Source organism: Garra rufa, chromosome 21, assembly GCF_049309525.1.
Source record: "Garra rufa chromosome 21, GarRuf1.0, whole genome shotgun sequence".
NCBI classification, from domain to species: Eukaryota; Metazoa; Chordata; class Actinopteri; order Cypriniformes; family Cyprinidae; genus Garra; species Garra rufa.
Genome location: NC_133381.1, coordinates 3500652 through 3524615, shown reverse-complemented (window position 1 = coordinate 3524615; position 23964 = coordinate 3500652). Strand labels below are relative to the sequence as shown.

General features: G+C 42.9%; 3 protein-coding genes across 3 annotated transcripts; all 3 read left to right on the top strand.

Annotated features, from left to right (window-relative positions):
* The first annotated feature begins 1751 nt into the window (after window positions 1–1751).
* Window positions 1752–4143, top strand: LOC141296231 (zona pellucida sperm-binding protein 3-like). Its single transcript, XM_073827503.1, has 8 exons — window positions 1752–2261; window positions 2447–2565; window positions 2644–2747; window positions 2817–2994; window positions 3564–3681; window positions 3759–3841; window positions 3906–3991; window positions 4064–4143. The coding sequence occupies exons 1-8, from the start codon at window positions 1752–1754 to the stop codon at window positions 4141–4143; spliced, it is 1278 nt and encodes a 425-aa protein (XP_073683604.1).
* Window positions 4144–9717: 5574 nt separating this feature from the next.
* Window positions 9718–12109, top strand: LOC141296230 (zona pellucida sperm-binding protein 3-like). Its single transcript, XM_073827502.1, has 8 exons — window positions 9718–10227; window positions 10413–10531; window positions 10610–10713; window positions 10783–10960; window positions 11530–11647; window positions 11725–11807; window positions 11872–11957; window positions 12030–12109. Exons 1-8 carry the CDS (start codon window positions 9718–9720, stop codon window positions 12107–12109), a joined length of 1278 nt encoding a protein of 425 aa, XP_073683603.1.
* Window positions 12110–20151: 8042 nt separating this feature from the next.
* Window positions 20152–22474, top strand: LOC141296068 (zona pellucida sperm-binding protein 3-like). Its single transcript, XM_073827347.1, has 8 exons — window positions 20152–20661; window positions 20849–20967; window positions 21039–21142; window positions 21209–21386; window positions 21893–22010; window positions 22088–22170; window positions 22237–22322; window positions 22395–22474. The coding sequence occupies exons 1-8, from the start codon at window positions 20152–20154 to the stop codon at window positions 22472–22474; spliced, it is 1278 nt and encodes a 425-aa protein (XP_073683448.1).
* Window positions 22475–23964: the final 1490 nt, after the last annotated feature.

Genomic DNA, 23964 nt, shown 5'->3' with positions numbered 1-23964 from the left:
CTTGCATATCTACATCTGTCTTTTAAAGGCCACTATTGTTTCTAAACCTAGTGATGCTGGACACAAGTCATGTTCTTTTGCCAATAGGTATGTTTATTTTTAAGACATAGTTTTGAATGCGCAGTGTTTAATTTGTGTCTCATTGCAGATGGTTTGCAGCTGATGGGAACCAGCAGGTTTGTGGTCATTGTGACTCAACATGGTCCTGATTAGGGGTGGGACGATACAGGTAACTCACGATTCAATTCTGTGGCGAAATGTGGCCCACGATAATGATAATATCACGATTCACGATATCTACGATATTCAATATATTGGAAGAAATTTCATCAACGATATATCATGATATATGTGACTGAAAAAGAAAAAAATACCCATAATAAGGAAATCTTATGCATTTATTAATGCCAACATTTCCAACACTGTGCAAAGAAATATGCATTTGCATAATAACTCACTGCCTCCTGGTCTTAAATGTAAACACTGTACAGCCAGACAGGTAAAAGTGCCTGAACATTAAAAAACAACATGAACATTAACTAACATGTGTAAACCATGATACTGAAACGTCAGTAGTAAGTTACTGTAAAGTGCTTTATGTTAACCTGGACAGTGGTCTCATCAAGGCATATTCTTCTTGAGGAACACTAACGCCTGTTTCACACATACTCCGTCTGCAGTGCATATGCAGTCCGTGTGCGTTACGTATGCGATGCAGAAGCAGCACGGACTCGTTTTGCTTTCACACAGGACACGTTTGCAGTCCGTTCCTGATCCGCGGCTGTTTACCACAAACACACCATTTATCCGTTATTTTGATTTCAAATACACACGTGCTTTTTCAGCATTGTGATACTCTTTTATCACAGTACACTAATACAATACTAGATATATTCACGTTTACACTCAACGTATTATAAACAACGTATTATTCAATGCACTTGAATGCACTTGCACACCGCTTCTGGGACGTACTGCCGGACAGCAACCGCGTGCAGCGTGAACGCTCTAATCCGTTAACATGGGTGCGGAAAAAAATACTCAACGCATACGCATTGCAGACGGAGTATGTGTGAAACAGGCAACTAGCAGGTGCGTCTTTGACTTGTTTTTCATTATTTTCCGCCATTCTTCTCACTTCTCTTTTTTCTGCACTTCTTCTCTGTTGTTGTTAGATAACTTGTGTTCTTCACTGGCCGCTGCTTCCGCCACTTTACCCCTATTTACTCGAACAGCGCCCCCCGCAAACAGAATGGTAGATATTGGGTAGTGACAGTGACACTGACGACGGGTAAATTAATCATTTTGTGTTGTAATAAAATATCGATATTGGCCGTTAGTGTATCGATTATTTATTGCGACAGAGAGCACAACAATATATTGCAATATCGATTTTTTTCCCCACCCCTAGTCCTGATAGTGGTAGATAGCGGCTTTCAAAATTTGCTTTTGATGCTTCAAGTGCTGTACTGGACCTAGGTGTTTGCTTTTCCAGGTGCAAAGCCTCACTTTGTCCCCTAATGGTTCAAGAGCAATGAAAGACTTCTGGTTTTCAATAAATTTGTTAAACCTGTTCTTGTTTCCAGTTTGTTTTTTCTCATTTGCTAATAGATAAACTCTCCAGGTCTGGAGGAGAATCAAGTGTAATCAATTAAGCTGAAATGGGGGGGGGGGCATCCTAATTCAAAGCTGTATAAAAGGCAAAGTCAAGCACTGGTGAGTATTGTGGCATTGATTCCAGGTTTGTTAGGATGGCATTCCTGCAAGGTGTGTTAGTGCTGGCTGTGATTGTTGTATTTGATCTGAGCAATGCACAGGGAAGTTTGAAGTACCATCAAAGTCCAAGGAGCATGAGCCCAAAATCACATCTAGCTTCCGGAGGTCCTGCTGTTTCTCCTCGAGGACTCTGGAACCCTATGGGAATGACCTCTGCCTTGCAGAGTCCTTTTGGAGTTCAGGAGAAGGAGCTGATGCAGGGTCCAGTCAAGCCTCTAGATTGGAGGTTTCCAGTTGTTCCAGAGGTTCAGAGTGAGTTGGCAGTGGATTTCCAGATCAGGCAACCCGTGACTCCCAGTAGCGTAGCTGTTCAATGCAGTGAGAGTAGTGTTCTTGTGGAGGTACAGCAGGACTTGTTTAGCAATGGTCACCTCATCCAGCCATCTGGTTTGTCTTTGGGAGGGTGTTCTGTTGTCGGTCAGGATCCAGAATCTAGGGTGCTCATCTTTGAGTATGAACTACAGAACTGCAACAGTGTGCTGATGGTAAGAACTTGTGACTCTGTGAATGTCCTTTAAACCCTTAAATGAAGATTTCTTCACTCTGAGTTTGGTTCTTTAAGAACCGTTCACTGAAAGGTTCCTTGGAACCCAAAATGAGTATTCTGTGGCATAACCTCAAGAGCATGGCTGAGTTGAATGCTCTTGGTAACAACTTCCATCTCTTACAGGTAACTCAGGATGAGCTTGTCTACACGTTCTCTCTTACCTACGCTCCCGAGGCACTTGCTGGCACTCCAATTACCCGTGCCGATGGCGCGATTGTTGGCGTTCAATGCCACTATCAAAGGTAAGTGACCCTTTAAGTGACTGTTGCCTCTTGCCTTGTTGCAACTGTAAGATCAACTAACTGTGTCTTGAACTGCAGGCTTCAAAATGTAAGCAGCAATGCCTTGGTTCCAACTTGGGTTCCTTATGCCTCAACAGAGGTTGGTGAAGATGTCTTGCTCTTCTCCTTGAAGATCATGTTGGGTAGGTGCAGTTTCTTTGGACCTTTGGCCTTGTGAATGTGGCTTTGCCTAAACTCTGTTCTTCTTGCAGATGACTGGTCCTATGAGAGGCCTTCAAACTATTACTTCCTGGGTAATGTCTTCAATATTGAGGCGTCTGTGAAGGTGTACAATCATGTGCCTCTGCGTGTGTTTGTGGACAGCTGTGTGGCTACCCAAGTACCTGATGTGAACTCCCTTCCGAGATATGCCTTCATTGATAATCATGGGTAAGTTGAACTCTTGGTATTGAGTTGCTCATTGTATCTGCTGTTGTCACCTGACGATGATGGGTAAGGTCTCAACACTTGGTTCTGTAGTTGACCGAGTCAATCTTTGTAGCTGAGGTTGATGCTGTTGAGTTGATCTTGCTTTTGGCATTTATAGCAACTTAGTCCTAATTGATAACTAGGGTCAACTCTATAGCGTCAAGTGACTCCATGATTGAAGTGCATCTTGTAATTTTGTCACCGAGTACATCGTGGAGCCTTTGCACTTGATGCTCTAAAGCAGGATTCTTCAAATCTTGACCTGCACTGGACTGCGGAGTTCAGCTCCAAGAGAAGATTAAAGTGTAAAGTCAACAACACCAAAGCTCAGAAAAAAAATCAAGTGCATTTGAGTTCCCACGCTAATCAAATTCCTGAACCTAATCAAGCTCTAAAGTTTACTGAAATGCCACAAGCAAAGTGCTTTTAATCAAGGTTTAGGGTTAAACTTTGCAGGCCTGAGGCTCTTCAGGACTCCTGTTATGCCTTTAAGGTCATATAACTGTGAGCTCACATTCTTGTTCTTTAAGGTGCTTTGTGGATGCCAAGGCTACGTCTTCCAGCTCCCGGTTCATGCCTCAAACCCAGTATGACAAGGTCCAGTTCCAGCTGGAGGCATTCATGTTCCAGGGAGGAAACAGTAATTCTGTATGTACTACGAGCGTCAAGAGTTAATTCGAGTTTTACCTGCTGCTTTGGGTTTGACCTAATTGAGTCTCTTGCAGATCTATATAACCTGTCTCTTGAAGGCCACTATTGCTTCTGTACCTAGTGATGCTGGACACAAGTCATGTTCCTTTGCCAATGGGTATGTTTATGCAATAAAGACCTTAGTTTTAAAGGTGTGGTGTCTAACTTGTGTCTCATTGCAGATGGTTTGCAGCTGATGGAAACCACCAGGTTTGTGGTTGTTGTGACTCAACATGTGGTCCTGATAGTGGAACTGCTGCTTTCAGTGGTAGGTAGCTGCTTTCAAAGTTGCTTTTGATGCTTTAAGTGCTGTATTTGACCTAGGTGTTTGCTTTTCTAGATGTTCAGTGGGAAGGCAAGGCCTCACTTGGTCCCCTAATGGTTCAAGAGCGTCACAAGACTTCACCTGGTTTTCAATAAACTTTAAGAAACCTATTCTTGCTTCCGGGTTTTTGTTCTGTCTTGTTTTGACTTAAACATGTGTTTGTCCTTGTGGCTAAACTGGCACTCTTAGTACTTGAGGTTTTAATCAGGAGGGATGGGGAAGTTGACTGACTTAACCCTAAAGACAGACCTTATGTGAACTCTATTTTATAAAGAATTGCTTAAAGTAGGCTTCCTGGTTGACAACCACAGTATGATGCTCAAGTTTGAGTTGCTCCAACATTTCATTGAGAATTTGGTGGGAAAGTGGAGTCGCTTAACTTTGTACCAACTCTAAGTGACTAATTTCAGTTCAATTACTAGCTCTTGTCTTGCCATGTTATCTTTTGAAGTCAACTCTGTAGCATCAAGTGGCTAAAGATTTGCTCTAACCAACCTGGTACTGATAATCACTGGCAAGATCTAAACCGTTGCTGTTCTTGAGTTTCTAATCCCTTCACGTGACTAGAACAGGGGTGGCCAACCTCAGTCCTGCAGAGTCTTGCTCAAACTGTAATCAAACACCTGAACAAGCTAACAAAGCTCTAAGCGTTACTGGATCTACAGGATGGTTAAGTTTCAAAACTGGGGTGAAATTCTGCAGGATTGTGGCTGAAAATTGTGAATCAAGATGGTGGCGCTTGCACACGCAGCGGCTTCTCTCTCCCAACCAAACGGTGTTTTTCGTCCTGTATGTTGCAGGGTTTTTTTTGTACGTCTTCGTTGCGTTTATCTGCCCTTAAGCATGTTTATAGCTGAACATTTTTCCTCGACATTGTTTCTGCCAATGTTAAGTTGAACTCTGTGGATGCTGAGTGATCTGGGTCTGCTCCAGAGGCCTATTCAATCACTGACCCCCACTCCTGCACCTCGCCCACAATGGAGGCACCTCAAGCGGTGTGAGAGGAAGCAGAAGCGGGGTAAGCGCGGAGGTCTCCGAGCTAGGCTAGCAGCTAGTCCACACAAACCCACTATCCCTTCCATCGTTCTGGCCAACGTACGCTCCGATAACAAACTGGACTACATCTGACTTCTATGTTCATCTCAAAGGACTGTTGTGTTTTTGTGTTCACAGAAACATGGCTCAGCGACAGTGTCCCGGACCGCGCCATTCAGCTCGACCAGCTAACGTGCTATCGTGCCGACAGAGCAATATTAATGATGCTTGGTGCCACGATGCTGTTGTAGTCTGCAAATACTGCTCACCAGTGTTGGAATTTATGGTTAAGTGCCGGCCGTTCTATCTACTGAGGGAATATACAGCTATGCTGCTGTTTGCTGTGTACATCCCTCTTAAAGAGTGTTTCCAAAAATCCAGCAACACACTGACATTCCAACACGGGGAAATAACACACTGGACCTTGTTTACACCACCCAGAGAGGCGCTTACAAAGCTTTCGCCCTCTGCGCCTCAGACCACATCACTATTATGCTAATGCCCTCTTACAGACCGCTCGTTAAAGTCACCAAACTGGTTTGTAAGCAGATACAAGTGTGGCCAGAGGGGTCTTCAGAGGCTTTACATGACTGCTTTAACACCACAGACTGGAATATGTTTAAGCGGGCTGCCACTTACAACAACACCACTGACCTGCAGGAGTACACAGAGACTGTTACAGCCTACATTAACAAATGCACTGAGGATGTAACAGTCACCAAAACCATCACTGTCTGCACCAACCAAAAGCCATGGATACAGGCTGCTGAAAGCTCGGAATGCTGCCTTCAGAGCTGGAGACGAGGCGAGCCTGAAGACAGCTAGGGCCAACCTGTCCCGTGGCATCAGAGAGGCTAAGAGACAGTACTCCAGAGGAATATCTCGTCACCTCAAAGATAGCAGAGACACACAGAGCCTGCGGCGGGGCATACAGACCATCACAGATTACAAGCCCCCATCACAGACCTGTGACAGCTCCATCTCCCTGCTGAACGAGCTAAACACCTTCTTCGCTCGCTTTAAAGTGCAAAACAGCACCACAGCACAGAAGACCCCACCCCCTCCCGGTGACCAGGTGATGACTTTGTCCACGGACAGTGTGAGGAGATCCCTCAGCAGGATCAACGTTCGCAAAGCTCCGGGTCCTGACAACATTCCTGGTCGTGTACTGAGAGACTGTGCAGTGAAACTCACTGATGTCTTCACATACATCTTTAACATCTCACTCTCCCAGGCTGTCGTCCCCACATGTTTCAAAGCCACCACCATCATTCCGGTCCCAAAAAAGTCATCTCCCTCCTGCTTTAATGACTACCGTCCAGTTGCACTTATCCCCATCCTCATGAAGTGCTTTGAACGGCTAGTCATGCAGCACATTGAGTCTGTCCTGCCTCCCTCACTGGACCCCTTCCAGTTTGCGTATCTGCCCAACCGCTCGACCGATGACGCCATCTCCACTGCACTCCACTCAGCTCTCACACATCTGAAAAAAAAAAAAAAGACTCATATGTCCGAATGCTGTTCATAGACTTCAGTTCAGCATTTAATACTATCATCCCACAACAGCTCTCTCAAAAACTGATCCAGCTGGGGCTCAACACCTCACTGTATAACTGGCTGTTGGATTTCCTCACAGGAAGACCACAAGCAGTACGGGTCGGCAGTAACACATCCAGCACCATCATTCTTAACACGGGGGCCCCTCAGGGCAAGTTCCTGGGTGTGCACATCACTGAGGATCTCTCCTGGACAAACAACACCACTGCACTGGCCAAGAAAGCACAGCAACATCTCTACTTCCTCCGCAAACTAAGAAGATCTAGAGCACCAGCCCCCATCATGTACACATTCTACCGAGGAACCATCGAGAGCATCCTGTCGAGCTGCATCACTGTGTGGTTTGGAGCCTGCAATGCATCCTGCCAAAAAACTCTCCAACGCATAGTCAGAGCAGCTGAGAGGATCATTGGTGTCCCTCTCACCAGCCTCCAAGAAATCTACAGCACACGTCTCATCAAAAAAGCCCTCTGCATAGCAGCTGATCCCACCCACCCAATGCAAAGCTTCTTCAGCCTGCTGCCATCAGGGAGGAGACTGCAAAGTCTCCAGACCAGGACCAGCAGGCTGAAGGACAGCTTCATCCTTCAGGCTGTCAGGAAGCTCAACTCTCTCCCTGCTCTGCCCCCACTCCCCTCACTCCCCTCTTCTGCCCCACAAACTTTCTGAACTGACACACACACACACACACACACTGACCTGCACCAGTCACTTTGCGCAGCATTGGTCTGCCAACTACCTCACACTACTCATAGGACTGTTACAAGACTGCTCTGACACTTTTACATTTTTACACACAAGCTCTGTTGCACTATATTGTTTACATGGTTTGCACTCTCTACCATGTGCCCTTACTTGTATATTGTATTTTTCATTTTTATACATTATATGTTTTTTTGTACTTATTCGTATTTTTTCACTGTATTTAATGTTACTGTTTGTATTTAATGTCTGCACCATAGGTCTGAGAGTAACGCAATTTCAATTCTCTGTATGCCCTGTACATGTGGCAGAATTGACAATAAAGTTGACTTTGACTCTTTAGGACCAATGTTGGCCACCCCTTTACTAGAAGTTTGAGTTGTTCAACTACCCCTTCTTGAGTTACTCTAACCTCTTTGTCACTGAGAATTGGGAGTACATCTAGTGACTTAATGCTCAAGCTCACATTAAGTTCTTTCAGGTGCTTTGCGGGTGCCAAGTCTACGTCTTCCATTTCCCGCTTCATGCCTCAAACCCATGGATGGGTGCCGTTCATGTTCCAGGAAGGGTACAGTCATTCTGTTTGTACTACAAGAATTAGAAGTTAATAGTCTGTGGAACCTCTTGCATATCTACATCTGTCTTTTAAAGGCCACTATTGTTTCTAAACCTAGTGATGCTGGACACAAGTCATGTTCTTTTGCCAATAGGTATGTTTATTTTTAAGACATAGTTTTGAATGCGCAGTGTTTAATTTGTGTCTCATTGCAGATGGTTTGCAGCTGATGGGAACCAGCAGGTTTGTGGTCATTGTGACTCAACATGGTCCTGATTAGGGGTGGGACGATACAGGTAACTCACGATTCAATTCTGTGGCGAAATGTGGCCCACGATAATGATAATATCACGATTCACGATATCTACGATATTCAATATATTGGAAGAAATTTCATCAACGATATATCATGATATATGTGACTGAAAAAGAAAAAAATACCCATAATAAGGAAATCTTATGCATTTATTAATGCCAACATTTCCAACACTGTGCAAAGAAATATGCATTTGCATAATAACTCACTGCCTCCTGGTCTTAAATGTAAACACTGTACAGCCAGACAGATAAAAGTGCCTGAACATTAAAAAACAACATGAACATTAACTAACATGTGTAAACCATGATACTGAAACGTCAGTAATAAGTTACTGTAAAGTGCTTTATGTTAACCTGGACAGTGGTCTCATCAAGGCATATTCTTCTTGAGGAACACTAACGCCTGTTTCACACATACTCCGTCTGCAGTGCATATGCAGTCCGTGTGCGTTACGTATGCGATGCAGAAGCAGCACGGACTCGTTTTGCTTTCACACAGGACACGTTTGCAGTCCGTTCCTGATCCGCGGCTGTTTACCACAAACACACCATTTATCCGTTATTTTGATTTCAAATACACACGTGCTTTTTCAGCATTGTGATACTCTTTTATCACAGTACACTAATACAATACTAGATATATTCATGTTTACACTCAACGTATTATAAACAACGTATTATTCAATGCACTTGAATGCACTTGCACACCGCTTCTGGGACGTACTGCCGGACAGCAACCGCGTGCAGCGTGAACGCTCTAATCCGTTAACATGGGTGCGGAAAAAAATACTCAACGCATACGCATTGCAGACGGAGTATGTGTGAAACAGGCAACTAGCGGGTGCGTCTTTGACTTGTTTTTCGTTATTTTCCGCCATTCTTCTCACTTCTCTTTTTTCTGCACTTCTTCTCTGTTGTTGTTAGATAACTTGTGTTCTTCACTGGCCGCTGCTTCCGCCACTTTACCCCTATTTACTCGAACAGCGCCCCCCGCAAACAGAATGGTAGATATTGGGTAGTGACAGTGACACTGACGACGGGTAAATTAATCATTTTGTGTTGTAATAAAATATCGATATTGGCCGTTAGTGTATCGATTATTTATTGCGACAGAGAGCACAACAATATATTGCAATATCAATTTTTTTCCCCACCCCTAGTCCTGATAGTGGTAGATAGCTGCTTTCAAAATTTGCTTTTGATGCTTCAAGTGCTGTACTGGACCTAGGTGTTTGCTTTTCCAGGTGCAAAGCCTCACTTTGTCCCCTAATGGTTCAAGAGCAATGAAAGACTTCTGGTTTTCAATAAATTTGTTAAACCTGTTCTTGTTTCCAGTTTGTTTTTTCTCATTTGCTAATAGATAAACTCTCCAGGTCTGGAGGAGAATCAAGTGTAATCAATTAAGCTGAAATGGGGGGGGGGGGCATCCTAATTCAAAGCTGTATAAAAGGCAAAGTCAAGCACTGGTGAGTATTGTGGCATTGATTCCAGGTTTGTTAGGATGGCATTCCTGCAAGGTGTGTTAGTGCTGGCTGTGATTGTTGTATTTGATCTGAGCAATGCACAGGGAAGTTTGAAGTACCATCAAAGTCCAAGGAGCATGAGCCCAAAATCACATCTAGCTTCCGGAGGTCCTGCTGTTTCTCCTCGAGGACTCTGGAACCCTATGGGAATGACCTCTGCCTTGCAGAGTCCTTTTGGAGTTCAGGAGAAGGAGCTGATGCAGGGTCCAGTCAAGCCTCTAGATTGGAGGTTTCCAGTTGTTCCAGAGGTTCAGAGTGAGTTGGCAGTGGATTTCCAGATCAGGCAACCCGTGACTCCCAGTAGCGTAGCTGTTCAATGCAGTGAGAGTAGTGTTCTTGTGGAGGTACAGCAGGACTTGTTTAGCAATGGTCACCTCATCCAGCCATCTGGTTTATCTTTGGGAGGGTGTTCTGTTGTCGGTCAGGATCCAGAATCTAGGGTGCTCATCTTTGAGTATGAACTACAGAACTGCAACAGTGTGCTGATGGTAAGAACTTGTGACTCTGTGAATGTCCTTTAAACCCTTAAATGAAGATTTCTTCACTCTGAGTTTGGTTCTTTAAGAACCGTTCACTGAAAGGTTCCTTGGAACCCAAAATGAGTATTCTGTGGCATAACCTCAAGAGCATGGCTGAGTTGAATGCTCTTGGTAACAACTTCCATCTCTTACAGGTAACTCAGGATGAGCTTGTCTACACGTTCTCTCTTACCTACGCTCCCGAGGCACTTGCTGGCACTCCAATTACCCGTGCCGATGGCGCGATTGTTGGCGTTCAATGCCACTATCAAAGGTAAGTGACCCTTTAAGTGACTGTTGCCTCTTGCCTTGTTGCAACTGTAAGATCAACTAACTGTGTCTTGAACTGCAGGCTTCAAAATGTAAGCAGCAATGCCTTGGTTCCAACTTGGGTTCCTTATGCCTCAACAGAGGTTGGTGAAGATGTCTTGCTCTTCTCCTTGAAGATCATGTTGGGTAGGTGCAGTTTCTTTGGACCTTTGGCCTTGTGAATGTGGCTTTGCCTAAACTCTGTTCTTCTTGCAGATGACTGGTCCTATGAGAGGCCTTCAAACTATTACTTCCTGGGTAATGTCTTCAATATTGAGGCGTCTGTGAAGGTGTACAATCATGTGCCTCTGCGTGTGTTTGTGGACAGCTGTGTGGCTACCCAAGTACCTGATGTGAACTCCCTTCCGAGATATGCCTTCATTGATAATCATGGGTAAGTTGAACTCTTGGTATTGAGTTGCTCATTGTATCTGCTGTTGTCACCTGACGATGATGGGTAAGGTCTCAACACTTGGTTCTGTAGTTGACCGAGTCAATCTTTGTAGCTGAGGTTGATGCTGTTGAGTTGATCTTGCTTTTGGCATTTATAGCAACTTAGTCCTAATTGATAACTAGGGTCAACTCTATAGCGTCAAGTGACTCCATGATTGAAGTGCATCTTGTAATTTTGTCACCGAGTACATCGTGGAGCCTTTGCACTTGATGCTCTAAAGCAGGATTCTTCAAATCTTGACCTGCACTGGACTGCGGAGTTCAGCTCCAAGAGAAGATTAAAGTGTAAAGTCAACAACACCAAAGCTCAGAAAAAAAATCAAGTGCATTTGAGTTCCCACGCTAATCAAATTCCTGAACCTAATCAAGCTCTAAAGTTTACTGAAATGCCACAAGCAAAGTGCTTTTAATCAAGGTTTAGGGTTAAACTTTGCAGGCCTGAGGCTCTTCAGGACTCCTGTTATGCCTTTAAGGTCATATAACTGTGAGCTCACATTCTTGTTCTTTAAGGTGCTTTGTGGATGCCAAGGCTACGTCTTCCAGCTCCCGGTTCATGCCTCAAACCCAGTATGACAAGGTCCAGTTCCAGCTGGAGGCATTCATGTTCCAGGGAGGAAACAGTAATTCTGTATGTACTACGAGCGTCAAGAGTTAATTCGAGTTTTACCTGCTGCTTTGGGTTTGACCTAATTGAGTCTCTTGCAGATCTATATAACCTGTCTCTTGAAGGCCACTATTGCTTCTGTACCTAGTGATGCTGGACACAAGTCATGTTCCTTTGCCAATGGGTATGTTTATGCAATAAAGACCTTAGTTTTAAAGGTGTGGTGTCTAACTTGTGTCTCATTGCAGATGGTTTGCAGCTGATGGAAACCACCAGGTTTGTGGTTGTTGTGACTCAACATGTGGTCCTGATAGTGGAACTGCTGCTTTCAGTGGTAGGTAGCTGCTTTCAAAGTTGCTTTTGATGCTTTAAGTGCTGTATTTGACCTAGGTGTTTGCTTTTCTAGATGTTCAGTGGGAAGGCAAGGCCTCACTTGGTCCCCTAATGGTTCAAGAGCGTCACAAGACTTCACCTGGTTTTCAATAAACTTTAAGAAACCTATTCTTGCTTCCGGGTTTTTGTTCTGTCTTGTTTTGACTTAAACATGTGTTTGTCCTTGTGGCTAAACTGGCACTCTTAGTACTTGAGGTTTTAATCAGGAGGGATGGGGAAGTTGACTGACTTAACCCTAAAGACAGACCTTATGTGAACTCTATTTTATAAAGAATTGCTTAAAGTAGGCTTCCTGGTTCCCAGCATCTGTCAGACTGTCTACCTCTGTTAGCATGTTTAAAATCCGTCTTAAGACTTATCTGTTTGACGAGGCTTTTACGGCTGAGTAAGGACTATTGATTTGAATTAGATGCGTTTAGTTTGGATCTACTTCTATCTGCTTTTCTATATTTTTTCGAATTTTGTATTTTACTGTGCTTAATCTGTGTTTCTATATTATCTATATCTGTGTTTATAGTGTTGTACAGCACTTTGGTACACGCTGTGTTTAAGGTGCTTAACAAATTGATTTGTTTTTTTTGTTTTTTTGTCTTTGTTTGACTTAAACATGTGTTGTCCTTATGGGTAAACTGGCACTCTTCGTACTTGAGGTTTTAAAGGGTCACAAAACCCTAATTTGTTTTGTGCTCATTGGCTGCGTGGCTTGTATCGTACCACTCTACATTGGCTTGACTACCCCTTTTAAGCATTATTAATGAACAGTGTAATGTTATACATGACAAAGGACTCGTCTAATCCAATCTCTGCATTATGCTTTGCATGAGCTATCACCGTATTTATGCATTGGAAAGTAGCACTTGTTCACGTTAGCTGGCTTGCTGTTTCAGAGACATGGTTTGTGCCTTCATTTTAAAAGTTGTTTTTGTTTCCCCGCGATGAGACCAGAGCTAAAGTTTGGAGGCGTGCTGCTGGGTTGCGGAGTCCTGCGAAATTTGTCTGTAAGAAACATCTCGTGTGTGTGTGGTGGGGTGTGTGGTTTTTTTTTTTTTTTTTTTTTTGGAAAATGGCGACTTGTGGAACTTCCGGAAACCGGTTTTGTGGTTTGTCTTTTAAAGAAAGACGCCAGCCCAGTTCCTTTCGATTCTGCCATCTGCACAAAAATGCTGTTTGATTTGCTCATCTTATATTATGATGTTATTGTGAACATCCCTCAATTTGAGGCATGCTCAAAGTTTAAGTATTTTTTAAATGTGCGTGTAGTACTTTGTCTTTTTGCACTACTTGGTACAGTGTTGTTGCTAAATGTTCGTAAAACTATTGCAGTTGTCTTCTGGACGTATGTGCGCTCACGATGTGGGGACTCAGACAGAAGTGCTCACAAAAGATGCGTCATGCCAAACACTTGATAAGTCACCTGTCAAGCAGCATGTATCAACACAGCACGCTAGGAAGCCAGAGCGAAGAAGTTCTTCAATTTATTAATTTGTCAACCCATAGTTATCGATGTTAACGAATGAATCATAATGTCTTTTTCTTATTAGGCACTCAAATGAAGCAACATACTAAACATGTTGGCTGCAGTACTATTATGTTGAATACTTCATTTGAGGATGGCCCTCTAGCTTTTTCAACGCCTGTAAAAAGGCCTAGAAGTGAGGCTAAAGATGACCCCACCTTTCACCCAGATGTGACAAATCATAGTGCGTATGATGAGAGGTGGGTTAATTTTATGTACCTTCTGATTTACTTAATACTGATAATTTCAATCTGCTGAGTCATTAGTACGCATTGCACTTTGACACTGTTTAATTCTCATTCTTTTGCCTATCTTCTATTTTAGCACAGTGACTGAAGTTTCACATTATTAAATGAGGAAGTTCATTGTTTGTGAAGAGCTTGAGGTTTTCTTCATAAAGTGTCCTGTCTGCACCAGAAATTGTGCTGTAAACAAAGACTGTGGGAACGTGTGCGTGATTCAAGTTTGCACACATTGTGAACGTCACTACACTTGGACAAGTCAGGCGTATGTCACAAATTTGCCAGTTGGTAATGTTCAGCTTGCTGCAGCAATACTTTTTTTTTTTTTTTTTTTTTTTTTTTTTTTTTTTTTAATTGGAGCTTCCTTTTTGCAAGTGGACAAGGTAAGACAATTCCATTTTTCTACACTGAAGACTCTCTGCCAATAGAAGTATGACTGATTGTTCTTTTGAGTCCAGTTCATGAAGGCATTTCATATCATGGGAATTAGCCAAACAACTTTCCTCAAGTACCAACGGACTTTACTCTTCCCTACAATCAACTGGCTGTGGCAGATGCAGCAAAGTACTGCAATTTCGGAAGCAGTCAACAATGGGCATGTCGTTCTGGGGGAGACATGAGACCTGACTCACATGGTATGTGTAATAAACTGAATTTATATAATGCAGTTTTCTCTCTATTTACACCATAATATAGTAGTTTTCCTGTGATTCATTTTTACAGGGCACAGTGCTAAATTTGGTACGTACACAATGATGGACCTAAAAGCATATAGGGTAATGGACATCCAGCTCATTCAAGTATGTGTGTATGTTTAATTTAATTGTGAACATTGATATGTATAGCATTATTTATCCAAGCAGTTTAAAATAAAACAATTGTTTTTAGATCAATGATGTTGGGAACAGTCAGCGCATGGAAAAGGAGGGCTTGGAACGATGTCTAAAACAACTGGAGGAGAGAGGGGTCCATGCTCAAATACTTGTCACAGATAGGCATCCATCTGTCATAAAGTTTCTCAAGGACAGCAGACCAGGTGTTGTGCATAAGTTTGATGCATGGCACATGGCAAAAGGTGTGTTTTACAATGTACAATATGACCAAGATAAAAGAAATAGTATATATTTTAGTATTAACATGTGGCATAACTGTCAGTTGTCTTATTTGTTTTAAAAAATAACTGTATTCCTTAGGTGTGGCCAAGAAAATTGACCAGATAGCTAAGCTGAAGAGTTGCAGAGAAGTTGGTGCTTGGAAAAAGAGCATCGTCAACCATCTATATTGGTGTGGAGCTACTTCATCTAGAGGCTGTGAAATTGTGGCCAAGTGGAAATCTGTTGCAAATCATGTGCAGAACATTCATGAGCATGATGGGCAATTTCCCCAATGCCTCCATGAACCACTTGTTGGAGACCAAGCACGGCAGTGGCTAAAACCAAGTAAGAATAAATATTGAAATACAGATTTTTTTCTTTACGTATACATACCTTTTTTTTTTTTTTTTATTCGATGATTGCATTTCACTTCTATTATTGTACACTTCTTTGCCTTAAGTATCTTTTGATGTAAGTTGACGATTATTTTTCCACTAGGTACTGCTGCTTGTGAGAAGCTCTGTGACATAATCCTGGCTTCAAGACTGCTTAGGGACTTAAATCTAAGTGAGCACCACCAGACTTCCTCTCTTGAGTCATTCCACAGTCTGCTCATTCGGTTTGCACCAAAGAGTGTAGCATTTTCTTTTGTCGGGATGTTGTGCAGGTATGTTTTTATTTGCAAGTCCTTTGTGTAACAAATTTTGTCAATTAATGCATCATTGAGAAAATAAGCTTGATCGTTTCTAAAGTACCAAGTGATTCACACTGTTACTGCATACATTCTCACCTTAGATCACAACTCTCAGCTATGCACTACAATGAAAACAGTGCAAGAGAACAAGCAACAACTGCTACTGGACAGCTAAGATGGCACATGGCGTATCCTCTCTACAAAAAGGGAGAATGCACAGTGAGGCCAATTGAGACAAGGCCTACATATGGTATGCAATTTAGCAGCATTGACTATATGCAATTACAAAATAGTTTTTGTTCTTAATGTCATGTTCTTTTCATTCTGCAGGGTATGTGGATCGATTACTGGAGGTTCTTTTTGTTACGACCCGTGGCTCAAAGAGAAGCAACAAAAGAGGGACGCACGGAAACATAAGGTCGAATTGGAAAAGGCTTTATTCAACTTAAACAACCCACTGAAAAGAAAAGAAACAACGAAACATAATAATATTCCTGAATACGTCAGAATCAGTGTGTAGCGCAAGGTGCCTGAGTGCAACATTGTAATGTACTGATGATGCAGTGTAAAAGGTGCTGAAATTAATCAAACTCCAACCAAATACAACCCAAAATCCAAAACCCAACTCCTGTTTGCCTCGGCTATCGCTCTTTTAAAGGAGCACTTGGAGCGCAGCGGTAGGTGCAATCAATCTGCAAATTGCCACAAGTAGAACCGCCAATCACGTCTCACAGGCTCAATGACGGAAACCGTCATGACTGTGTTAGAGGAGCCGAAGCAGTTTCAGGACAAGCTCAAGAAAGTGCACATTCCGGAACACTTGTGTACACCGTTCACAAGACCTGAAAAATGAGGCTGTAGCAATTCACACTTCACGCTTCAAATCCTTGACAATGGAGTAGAAGAGCCAGCTGATGTTCACAAAAATGCAGAATCTTTGCTATTTAAGTAAAGTTTTTCTCAACCATATATTTATATCTATATATGTAGCTATAAATACTATTTAAAACAAAAATTTGTAATGGCAATTAAGATTGATGACGGTCTTATTGTGCTCAATGTTTCACCATTTAGATACTTTTAACAATGTGACCTTTAACATGTCCATTTACATGTCTATTATACTACCCATTTAGTAAATGTGTCCTCTGCTTTGTTTCTTTGAGTGCTATTATCAAATGATAGTCTACCAGTCTACTACTTGCAAAGTATCGCATAATTTGTTCTGTTTACACATTTCATCATGACTGTCAATGCTGTTATGTTATATTCTACTTATCCAAATATCATTAAATCAATAAAGGTAAAAGATTTTGTATCGTGTGTCTTCATGAAACCCCAATATGTCTGTTTTAAGTTTATAGTGATTATATGTCAGCAAATTAATGTTTTTGTTTATGTACAAGTTTAGGAAGGAGAGAAACTACCATTCGTTGCAATATTTTTTTATTTTTTTTTTATTATTATAATTTTTTTTTTTTTTTTGCTCTCGGTGTAGCTGTCCATCTTGCCAAAGTGTGTATTTGCATTGTTGTTGTGCAAATTGGCAGAATTTATTCACCTTTTGTCACTCCCCCTTTAATGCAGCCTCTGCCTTGTCTTCACACTCTGGGGCAAAATTCTGCAGGACTGTGGCTGAAAATTGTGAATGAAAATGGTGGCGCGTGCACACGCAGCGGCTTCTCTCTCTCTCCCGACCAAACAGTGTTTTCATGTTTTTCGTCCTGTAAGTCGCATTGTTTTTTTGTCTTCATCGCGTTTATCTGCCCTTAAGCACATTTATAGCTGAACATTTTTGCTCGACATCAGCAGAGACAAAGTTTTTAAGTTGAACTTTGTGGACGCTGAAGAGCTGAATGATCTGGGTCTGCTCCAGAGGCCTATTCAATCACCGACCCCCACTCCTGCACCTCGCCCACAATGAAGGCGCCTCAAGCGGTGTGAGAGGAAGCAGAAGAGGGGTAAGCACGGAGGTATCCGAGCTAGGCTAGCGGCTAGCCCAGCGGTTCCCAATTCCAGTCCTCGCGCCCCACCGCTCTGCACATTTTGCATGTCTCTCTTCAGATAACCAGCTCATTAGAAGTGAGGTCCGTGCAGGAACTGCGATCCAATTTACATGGTCCCTGCAAAGTGTTCATTGCTCCCTGCTCCCTAAGCGGGGGAAATCTGTTTACTATACTTCGAAACATTCATTCACATATTTGCGCTACGCCACCGCATGTAGCGTCTTCACACACAGATGAAACTTACTAGAGAATGTGACATAAGTGCATCTGTAAATAAATGCATTTTAAATTTACGTCCCACACGCTTTAATGACCTTCAAATGGAACACATACGCTCGCTTTGAACTAATGAATAATGGCGGAATATCCTGTGATGTCCACTTCGAAGGGCAGTAAGGTTGGAATAGAACAAACGTCGGAAGCGCTGCGTGAAACACACAAAATGTGCAGAGCGGTGGGTCACGAGGACTGGAATTGGGAACCGCTGGGCTAGCCCACACAAACCCGCTATCCATTCCATCGTTCAGGAAGACCACAAGCAGTACGGGTCGGCAGTAACACATCCAGCACCATCATTTTTAACACTGGGGCCCCTCAGGGATGTGTGCTGAGCCCCCTCCTCTTCATTCTGCTGACCCATGACTGCATACACAGCTCCAACCTCTTCATTAAGTTTGCGGATGACACAACTGTGGTGGGTCTCATTAGCAACAGGGATGAGACAAACTACAGAAGTGAGGTGAGCCGCCTGGCCACGTGGTGCGGAGACAACAATCTCTCTCTGAATGTGGAGAAGACGAAGGAGAGCGCACACTCAGCATGCTCCTCTGACCATCAACGGTGCATCTGTGGAGAGAGTGAGCAGCACCAAGTTCCTGGGTGTGCACATCACTGAGGATCTCTCCTGCACAAACAACACCACTGCACTGGCCAAGAAAGCACAGCAACGTCTCTACTTTCTCTGCAAACTAAGAAGAGCACCAGCCCCACATTTTACCGAGGAACCATCGAGAGCATCCTGTCGAGCTGCATCACTGTGTGGTTTGGAGCCTGCAATCCGTCCTGCCAAAATACTCTCCAACGCATAGTCAGAGCAGCTGAGAGGATCATTGGTGTCCTTCTCCACACCTTCCAAGACATCTACAGCATACGTCTCACCAAAAAAGCCCTCAGCATAGCAGCTGATCCCACCCACCCAATGCAAAGCTTCTTCAGCCTGCTGCCATCAGGGAGGAGACTGCGAAGTCTCCAAGCCAGGACCAGCAGACTGAAGGACAGCTTCATCCTTCAGGCTGTCAGGAAACTCAACTCTCTCCCTGCTCTGCCCTCACTCCCCTCACTCCCCTCTTCTGCCCCACAAACTTTCTGAACTGACACACACACACACACACACACACACACACACTGACCTGCACCAGTCACTTTGCGCAGCATTGGTCTGCCAACTACCTCACACTACTCATAAGACTGTTACAAGACTGCTCTGACACTTTTACATTTTTACACACTTACAAGCTCTGTTGCACTATATTGTTTACATGGTTTGCACTCTCTACCATGTGCCCTTACTTGTATATTGTATTTTTCATTTTTATACATTATATGTTTATTTGTATTTATTCATATTTTTTCAATTCTATCACTGTATGTAATGTTACTGTTTGTATTTAATGTATGCACCATGGGTCTGAGAGTAATGCAATTTCAATTTTCTGTATTTCCTGTACATGTGGCATAATTGACAATAAAGTTGACTTTGACACTTTAGGACCAATGTTGGCCACCCCAACTACCCCTTCTTGAATTACTCTAACCTCTGTCACTGAGAATTGGGAGTACATCTAGTGACTTAATGCTCAAGCTCACATTAAGTTCTTTCAGGTGCTTTGCGGGTGCCAAGTCTACATTTTCCAGTTCCCGCTTAGCCTCAAACCCACCATGAAAAGATCTAGTTCCAGCTGGTGGTGTTCATGTTCCAGGAAGGGTACAGTCATTCTGTTTGTACTACGAGAATTAGAAGTTAATAATCTGTGGAACCTCTTGCATATCTACATCTGTCTTTTAAAGGCCACTATTGCTTCTGTACATAGTGATGCTGGACACAAGTCCTGTTCTTTTGCCGATAGGTATGTTTATGCAGTTTTAAGACATAGTTTTGAATGTGCAGTGCTTAATTTGTGTCTCATTGCAGATGGTTTGCAGCTGATGGGAACCAGCAGGTTTGCGGCATTGTGACTCAACATGGTCCTGATAGTGGTAGATAGCTGCTTTCAAAAATTGCTTTTGATGCTTCAAGTGCTGTACTGGACCTAGGTGTTTGCTTTTCCAGGTGCAAAGCCTCACTTGGTCCCCTAATGGTTCAAGAGCAATGAAAGACTTCTGGTTTTCAATAAATTTGTTAAACCTGTTCTCGTTTCCAGTTTGTTTTTTCTCATTTGCTAATAGATAAACTCTGCAGGTCCGGAGGAGAATCAAGTGTAATCAATTAAGCTGAAAGGGGAGGAGCCATCCTAATTCAAAGCTGTATAAAAGGCAAAGCCAAGAACTGGTGAGTATAGTGGCATTGATTCCAAGTGTGTTAGGATGGCGTTCCTGCAAGGTGTGTTAGTGCTGGCTGTGATTGTTGTATTTGATCTGAGCAATGCACAGGGAAGTTTGAAGTACCGTCAAAGTCCAAGGAGCATGAACTCAAAATCACATCTGGCTTCTGGAGATCCAGCTGTTTCTCCTCGAGGACTCTGGAACCCTATGGGAATGACCTCTGCCTCGCAGAGTCCTTTTGGAGTTCAGGAGAAGCAGCTGATGCAGGGACCAGTCAAGCCTCTGGATTGGAGGTTTCCAGTTGTTCCAGAGGTTCAGAGTGAGTTGGCAGTGGATTTCCAGATCAGGCAACCCGTGACTCCCAGTAGCATAGCTGTTCAATGCAGTGAGAGTAGTGTTCTTGTGGAGGTACAGCAGGACTTGTTTAGCAATGGTCACCTCATCCAGCCATCTGGTTTGTCTTTGGGAGGGTGTTCTGTTGTCGGTCAGGATCCAGAATCTAGGGTGCTCATCTTTGAGTATGAACTACAGAACTGCAACAGTGTGCTGATGGTAAGAACTTGTGACTCTGTGAATGTCCATTTTAAACCCTTCAATGTAGATTTCTTCACTCTGAGTTTGGTTCTTTAAGAACTTTTCACTGAAAGGTTCCTTGGAACCCAAAATGAGTATTCTTTGGCATAACCTCAAGAGCATGGCTGAGTTGAATGCTCTTGGTAACAACTTTCATCTCTTACAGGTAACTGAGGATGAGCTTGTCTACACGTTCTCTCTTACCTACGCTCCCGAGGCACTTGCTGGCACTCCAATTACCCGTGCCGATGGCGCGATTGTTGGCGTTCAATGCCACTATCAAAGGTAAGTGACCCTTTATGTGACTGTTGCCTCTTGCCAACTGTAAGATCAACTAACTGTGTCTTGAACTGCAGGCTTCAAAATGTAAGCAGCGATGCCTTGGTTCCAACTTGGGTTCCTTATGCCTCAACAGAGGTTGGTGAAGATGTCTTGCTCTTCTCCTTGAAGATCATGTTGGGTAGGTGCAGTTTCTTTGGACCTTTGGCCTTGTGAATGTGGCTTTGCCTAAACTCTGTTCTTGCAGACGACTGGTCCTATGAGAGGCCTTCAAACTATTACTTCCTGGGTAATGTCTTCAATATTGAGGCGTCTGTGAAGGTGTACAATCACGTGCCTCTGCGTGTGTTTGTGGACAGCTGTGTGGCTACCCAAGTACCTGATGTGAACTCCCTTCCGAGATATGCCTTCATTGATAATCATGGGTAAGTTGAACTCTTTATATTGAGTTACTCATTGTAACTGCTGTTGTCACCTGACTATGATGGGTAAGGTCTCAACACTTGGCTCTGTAGTTGACCTCCTTGAATCAATCTTTGTAGCTGAGGTTGATGTTGTAGGATTGATTTTGCGTTTGCCATTTATAGCAACTTTGTCCTAATAACTAGGGTCAACTCTATAGCGTAAAGTGACTCTGCGATTAAAGTGCATCTTGTAATATTTGTCACTGAGTACATCGCAAAGCCTTTAGCGTTTAGCTCCAAGAGAAGATTAAAGTGTAAAGCCAGCACCACCAAAGCTCAAAATCAAGTGCATTTTATATTTCCAATCCTAATCAAACTCCTGAATCTAATCAAGCTCTAAAGTTTATTGAAACTCCACAAGCAAAGTGCTTTTAATCAAGGTTTAGGGTTAAACTCTGCAGGCCTGAGGCTGCCCTTATGCCTTCAAGGTCATGTAACTGTTTGAGCTCACGTTGTTTTTCTTTAAGGTGCCTTGTGGATGCCAAGGCTACATCTTCCAGCTCCCGCTTCATGCCTCAAACCCAGTATGACAAGGTCCAGTTCCAGCTGGAGGCATTCATGTTCCAGGGAGGCAACAGTAATTCTGTATGTACTACGAGCGTCAAGAGTTAATTCGAGTTTTACCTGCTGCTTTGGGTTTGACCTAATTGAGTCTCTTGCAGATCTATATAACCTGTCTCTTGAAGGCCACTATTGCTGCTGTACCTAGTGATGCTGGACACAAGTCATGTTCCTTTGCCAATGGGTATGTTTATGCATTTAAGACCTTTTAGTTTTAAAGGTGCGGTGTCTAACTTGCGTCTTATTGCAGATGGTTTGCAGCTGATGGAAACCACCAGGTTTGTGGTTGTTGTGACTCAACATGTGGTCCTGATAGTGGAACTGCTGCTTTCAGTGGTAGGTAGCTGCTTTCAAAGTTGCTTTTGATCCTTTAAGTGCTGTACTTGACCTAGGTGTTTGCTTTTCTAGATGTTCAGTGGGAAGGCAAGGCCTCACTTGGTCCCCTAATGGTTCAAGAGCGTCGCAAGACTTCACCTGGTTTTCAATAAACTTTAAGAAACCTCTTCTTGTTTCCGGGTTTTTGTTTTGACTTAAACATGTGCTGTCCTTGTGGGTAAACTGGCAGTCTTAGCACTTGAGGTTTTAATCGGGAGGGATGGGAAGTTGACTGACTTAACCCTAAAGACTAGGGTTAAAAAAAAACAAAAAACTCTATTTTATAAAGAATTGCTTAAAGTAGGCTTCCTGGTTGACAACCACAGTATGATGCTCAAGTTTGAGTTGCTCCATTTCATTGACAATTTGGTGGGAAAGGTGGAGTTGCTTAACTTTGTACCAAGTGACTCATTTAATTAAAGAGTTAAATTACTAACTCTTGTCTTGCCATGCTATCTTTTGAAGTCGACTCTAGATAATGTGGCTAAAGATTTTCTCTTTAACCACCTTGGTACTGATAATCACTGGCAAGATCTAAACCCTTGCTTCTATGGAGTTGCTGTTCTTGGGTTTCTAATCCCTTCAAGTGACTAGAACAGGGGTGGCCAGCCTCAGTCCTGCAGAGTCTTGCTCCAACTGTAATCAAAGACCTGAACAAGCTAATAAAGCTCTAAGCTTTACTGGAAATCTACTGACTGGTTAAGTTTCAAAATTTGGGCAAAATTCTGCAGAACTGTGGCTCTTTAGGACCAATGTTGGCCACCCCTTTACTAGAAGTTTGAGTTGTTCAACTACCCCTTGAGTTACTCTAACCTCTTTGTCACTGAGAATTGGGAGTACATCTAGTGACTTAATGCTCTAGCTCACATTAAGTTCTTTCAGGTGCTTTGCGGGTGCCAAGTCTACGTCTTCCAGTTCCTGCTTCGTGCCTCAAACCCAGCATTAAAAAAGGTCTAGTTCCAGCTGAAGGCATTCCTGTTCCAGGAAGGGTACAGTCCTTCTGTTTGTACTATGAGAATTAGTTAATCTGTAGAACCTCTGGCATACCTACATCTGTCTTTTAAAGGCCGCTATTGTTTCTGTACCTAGTGATGCTGGACACAAGTCTTGTTCTTTTGCCAATAGGTATGTTTATGCAATTTTTAGTCATCGTTTTGAATGGTACCAGGTACTTATTTTCTAATAGGGGGAGGATAGGTTAGCTAACTTAACCCTAAAATCAGACCTTATGTGAACTCAAGTTTAAAGTGTTGCTTAGAAGTGGGGTTCCTGGTGGATAACTACAGTACTCTATGATGCTCAAGTTTGTTCTTGAGTTGCTTTAAGAACATTTGACTGAGAATTTTGTGGGAAAGGTGTGGTCACCTGATGCTGTGGAGTTGATCAAGTTTGTTCCAACTTGAAGTGACTAGTTTGAGTTGCTCAACTACTAGCTCTAGCAGCCACTCTTTCATCTTTGAGAATTTGTGGGACCAAGCCAACTCTATAGCATCAAGTGACTAAACATTTGAGTTGCACTTTGTAACCACCCTGGTACTGACAATCATGGGCAAGATCTCAACTCTTGATTCTGTAGAGTTGATCTTGAGGGACATTGACTAAC

Excerpts from the sequence above, each read along its gene's own strand:
- LOC141296231 (XM_073827503.1), top strand. The coding sequence starts at position 1,752 with ATGGCATTCCTGCAAGGTGTGTTAGTGCTGGCTGTGATTGTTGTATTT. Across the intron at positions 2,262-2,446 it reads ACTGCAACAGTGTGCTGATG|GTAACTCAGGATGAGCTTGT; the intron begins GTAAGAACTTGT and ends CATCTCTTACAG. Across the intron at positions 3,842-3,905 it reads TCATGTTCCTTTGCCAATGG|ATGGTTTGCAGCTGATGGAA; the intron begins GTATGTTTATGC and ends GTCTCATTGCAG.
- LOC141296230 (XM_073827502.1), top strand. The coding sequence starts at position 9,718 with ATGGCATTCCTGCAAGGTGTGTTAGTGCTGGCTGTGATTGTTGTATTT. Across the intron at positions 10,961-11,529 it reads GCCTTCATTGATAATCATGG|GTGCTTTGTGGATGCCAAGG; the intron begins GTAAGTTGAACT and ends TTGTTCTTTAAG. Across the intron at positions 11,648-11,724 it reads AGGGAGGAAACAGTAATTCT|ATCTATATAACCTGTCTCTT; the intron begins GTATGTACTACG and ends AGTCTCTTGCAG.
- LOC141296068 (XM_073827347.1), top strand. The coding sequence starts at position 20,152 with ATGGCGTTCCTGCAAGGTGTGTTAGTGCTGGCTGTGATTGTTGTATTT. Across the intron at positions 21,143-21,208 it reads CTCCTTGAAGATCATGTTGG|ACGACTGGTCCTATGAGAGG; the intron begins GTAGGTGCAGTT and ends CTGTTCTTGCAG. Across the intron at positions 22,011-22,087 it reads AGGGAGGCAACAGTAATTCT|ATCTATATAACCTGTCTCTT; the intron begins GTATGTACTACG and ends AGTCTCTTGCAG.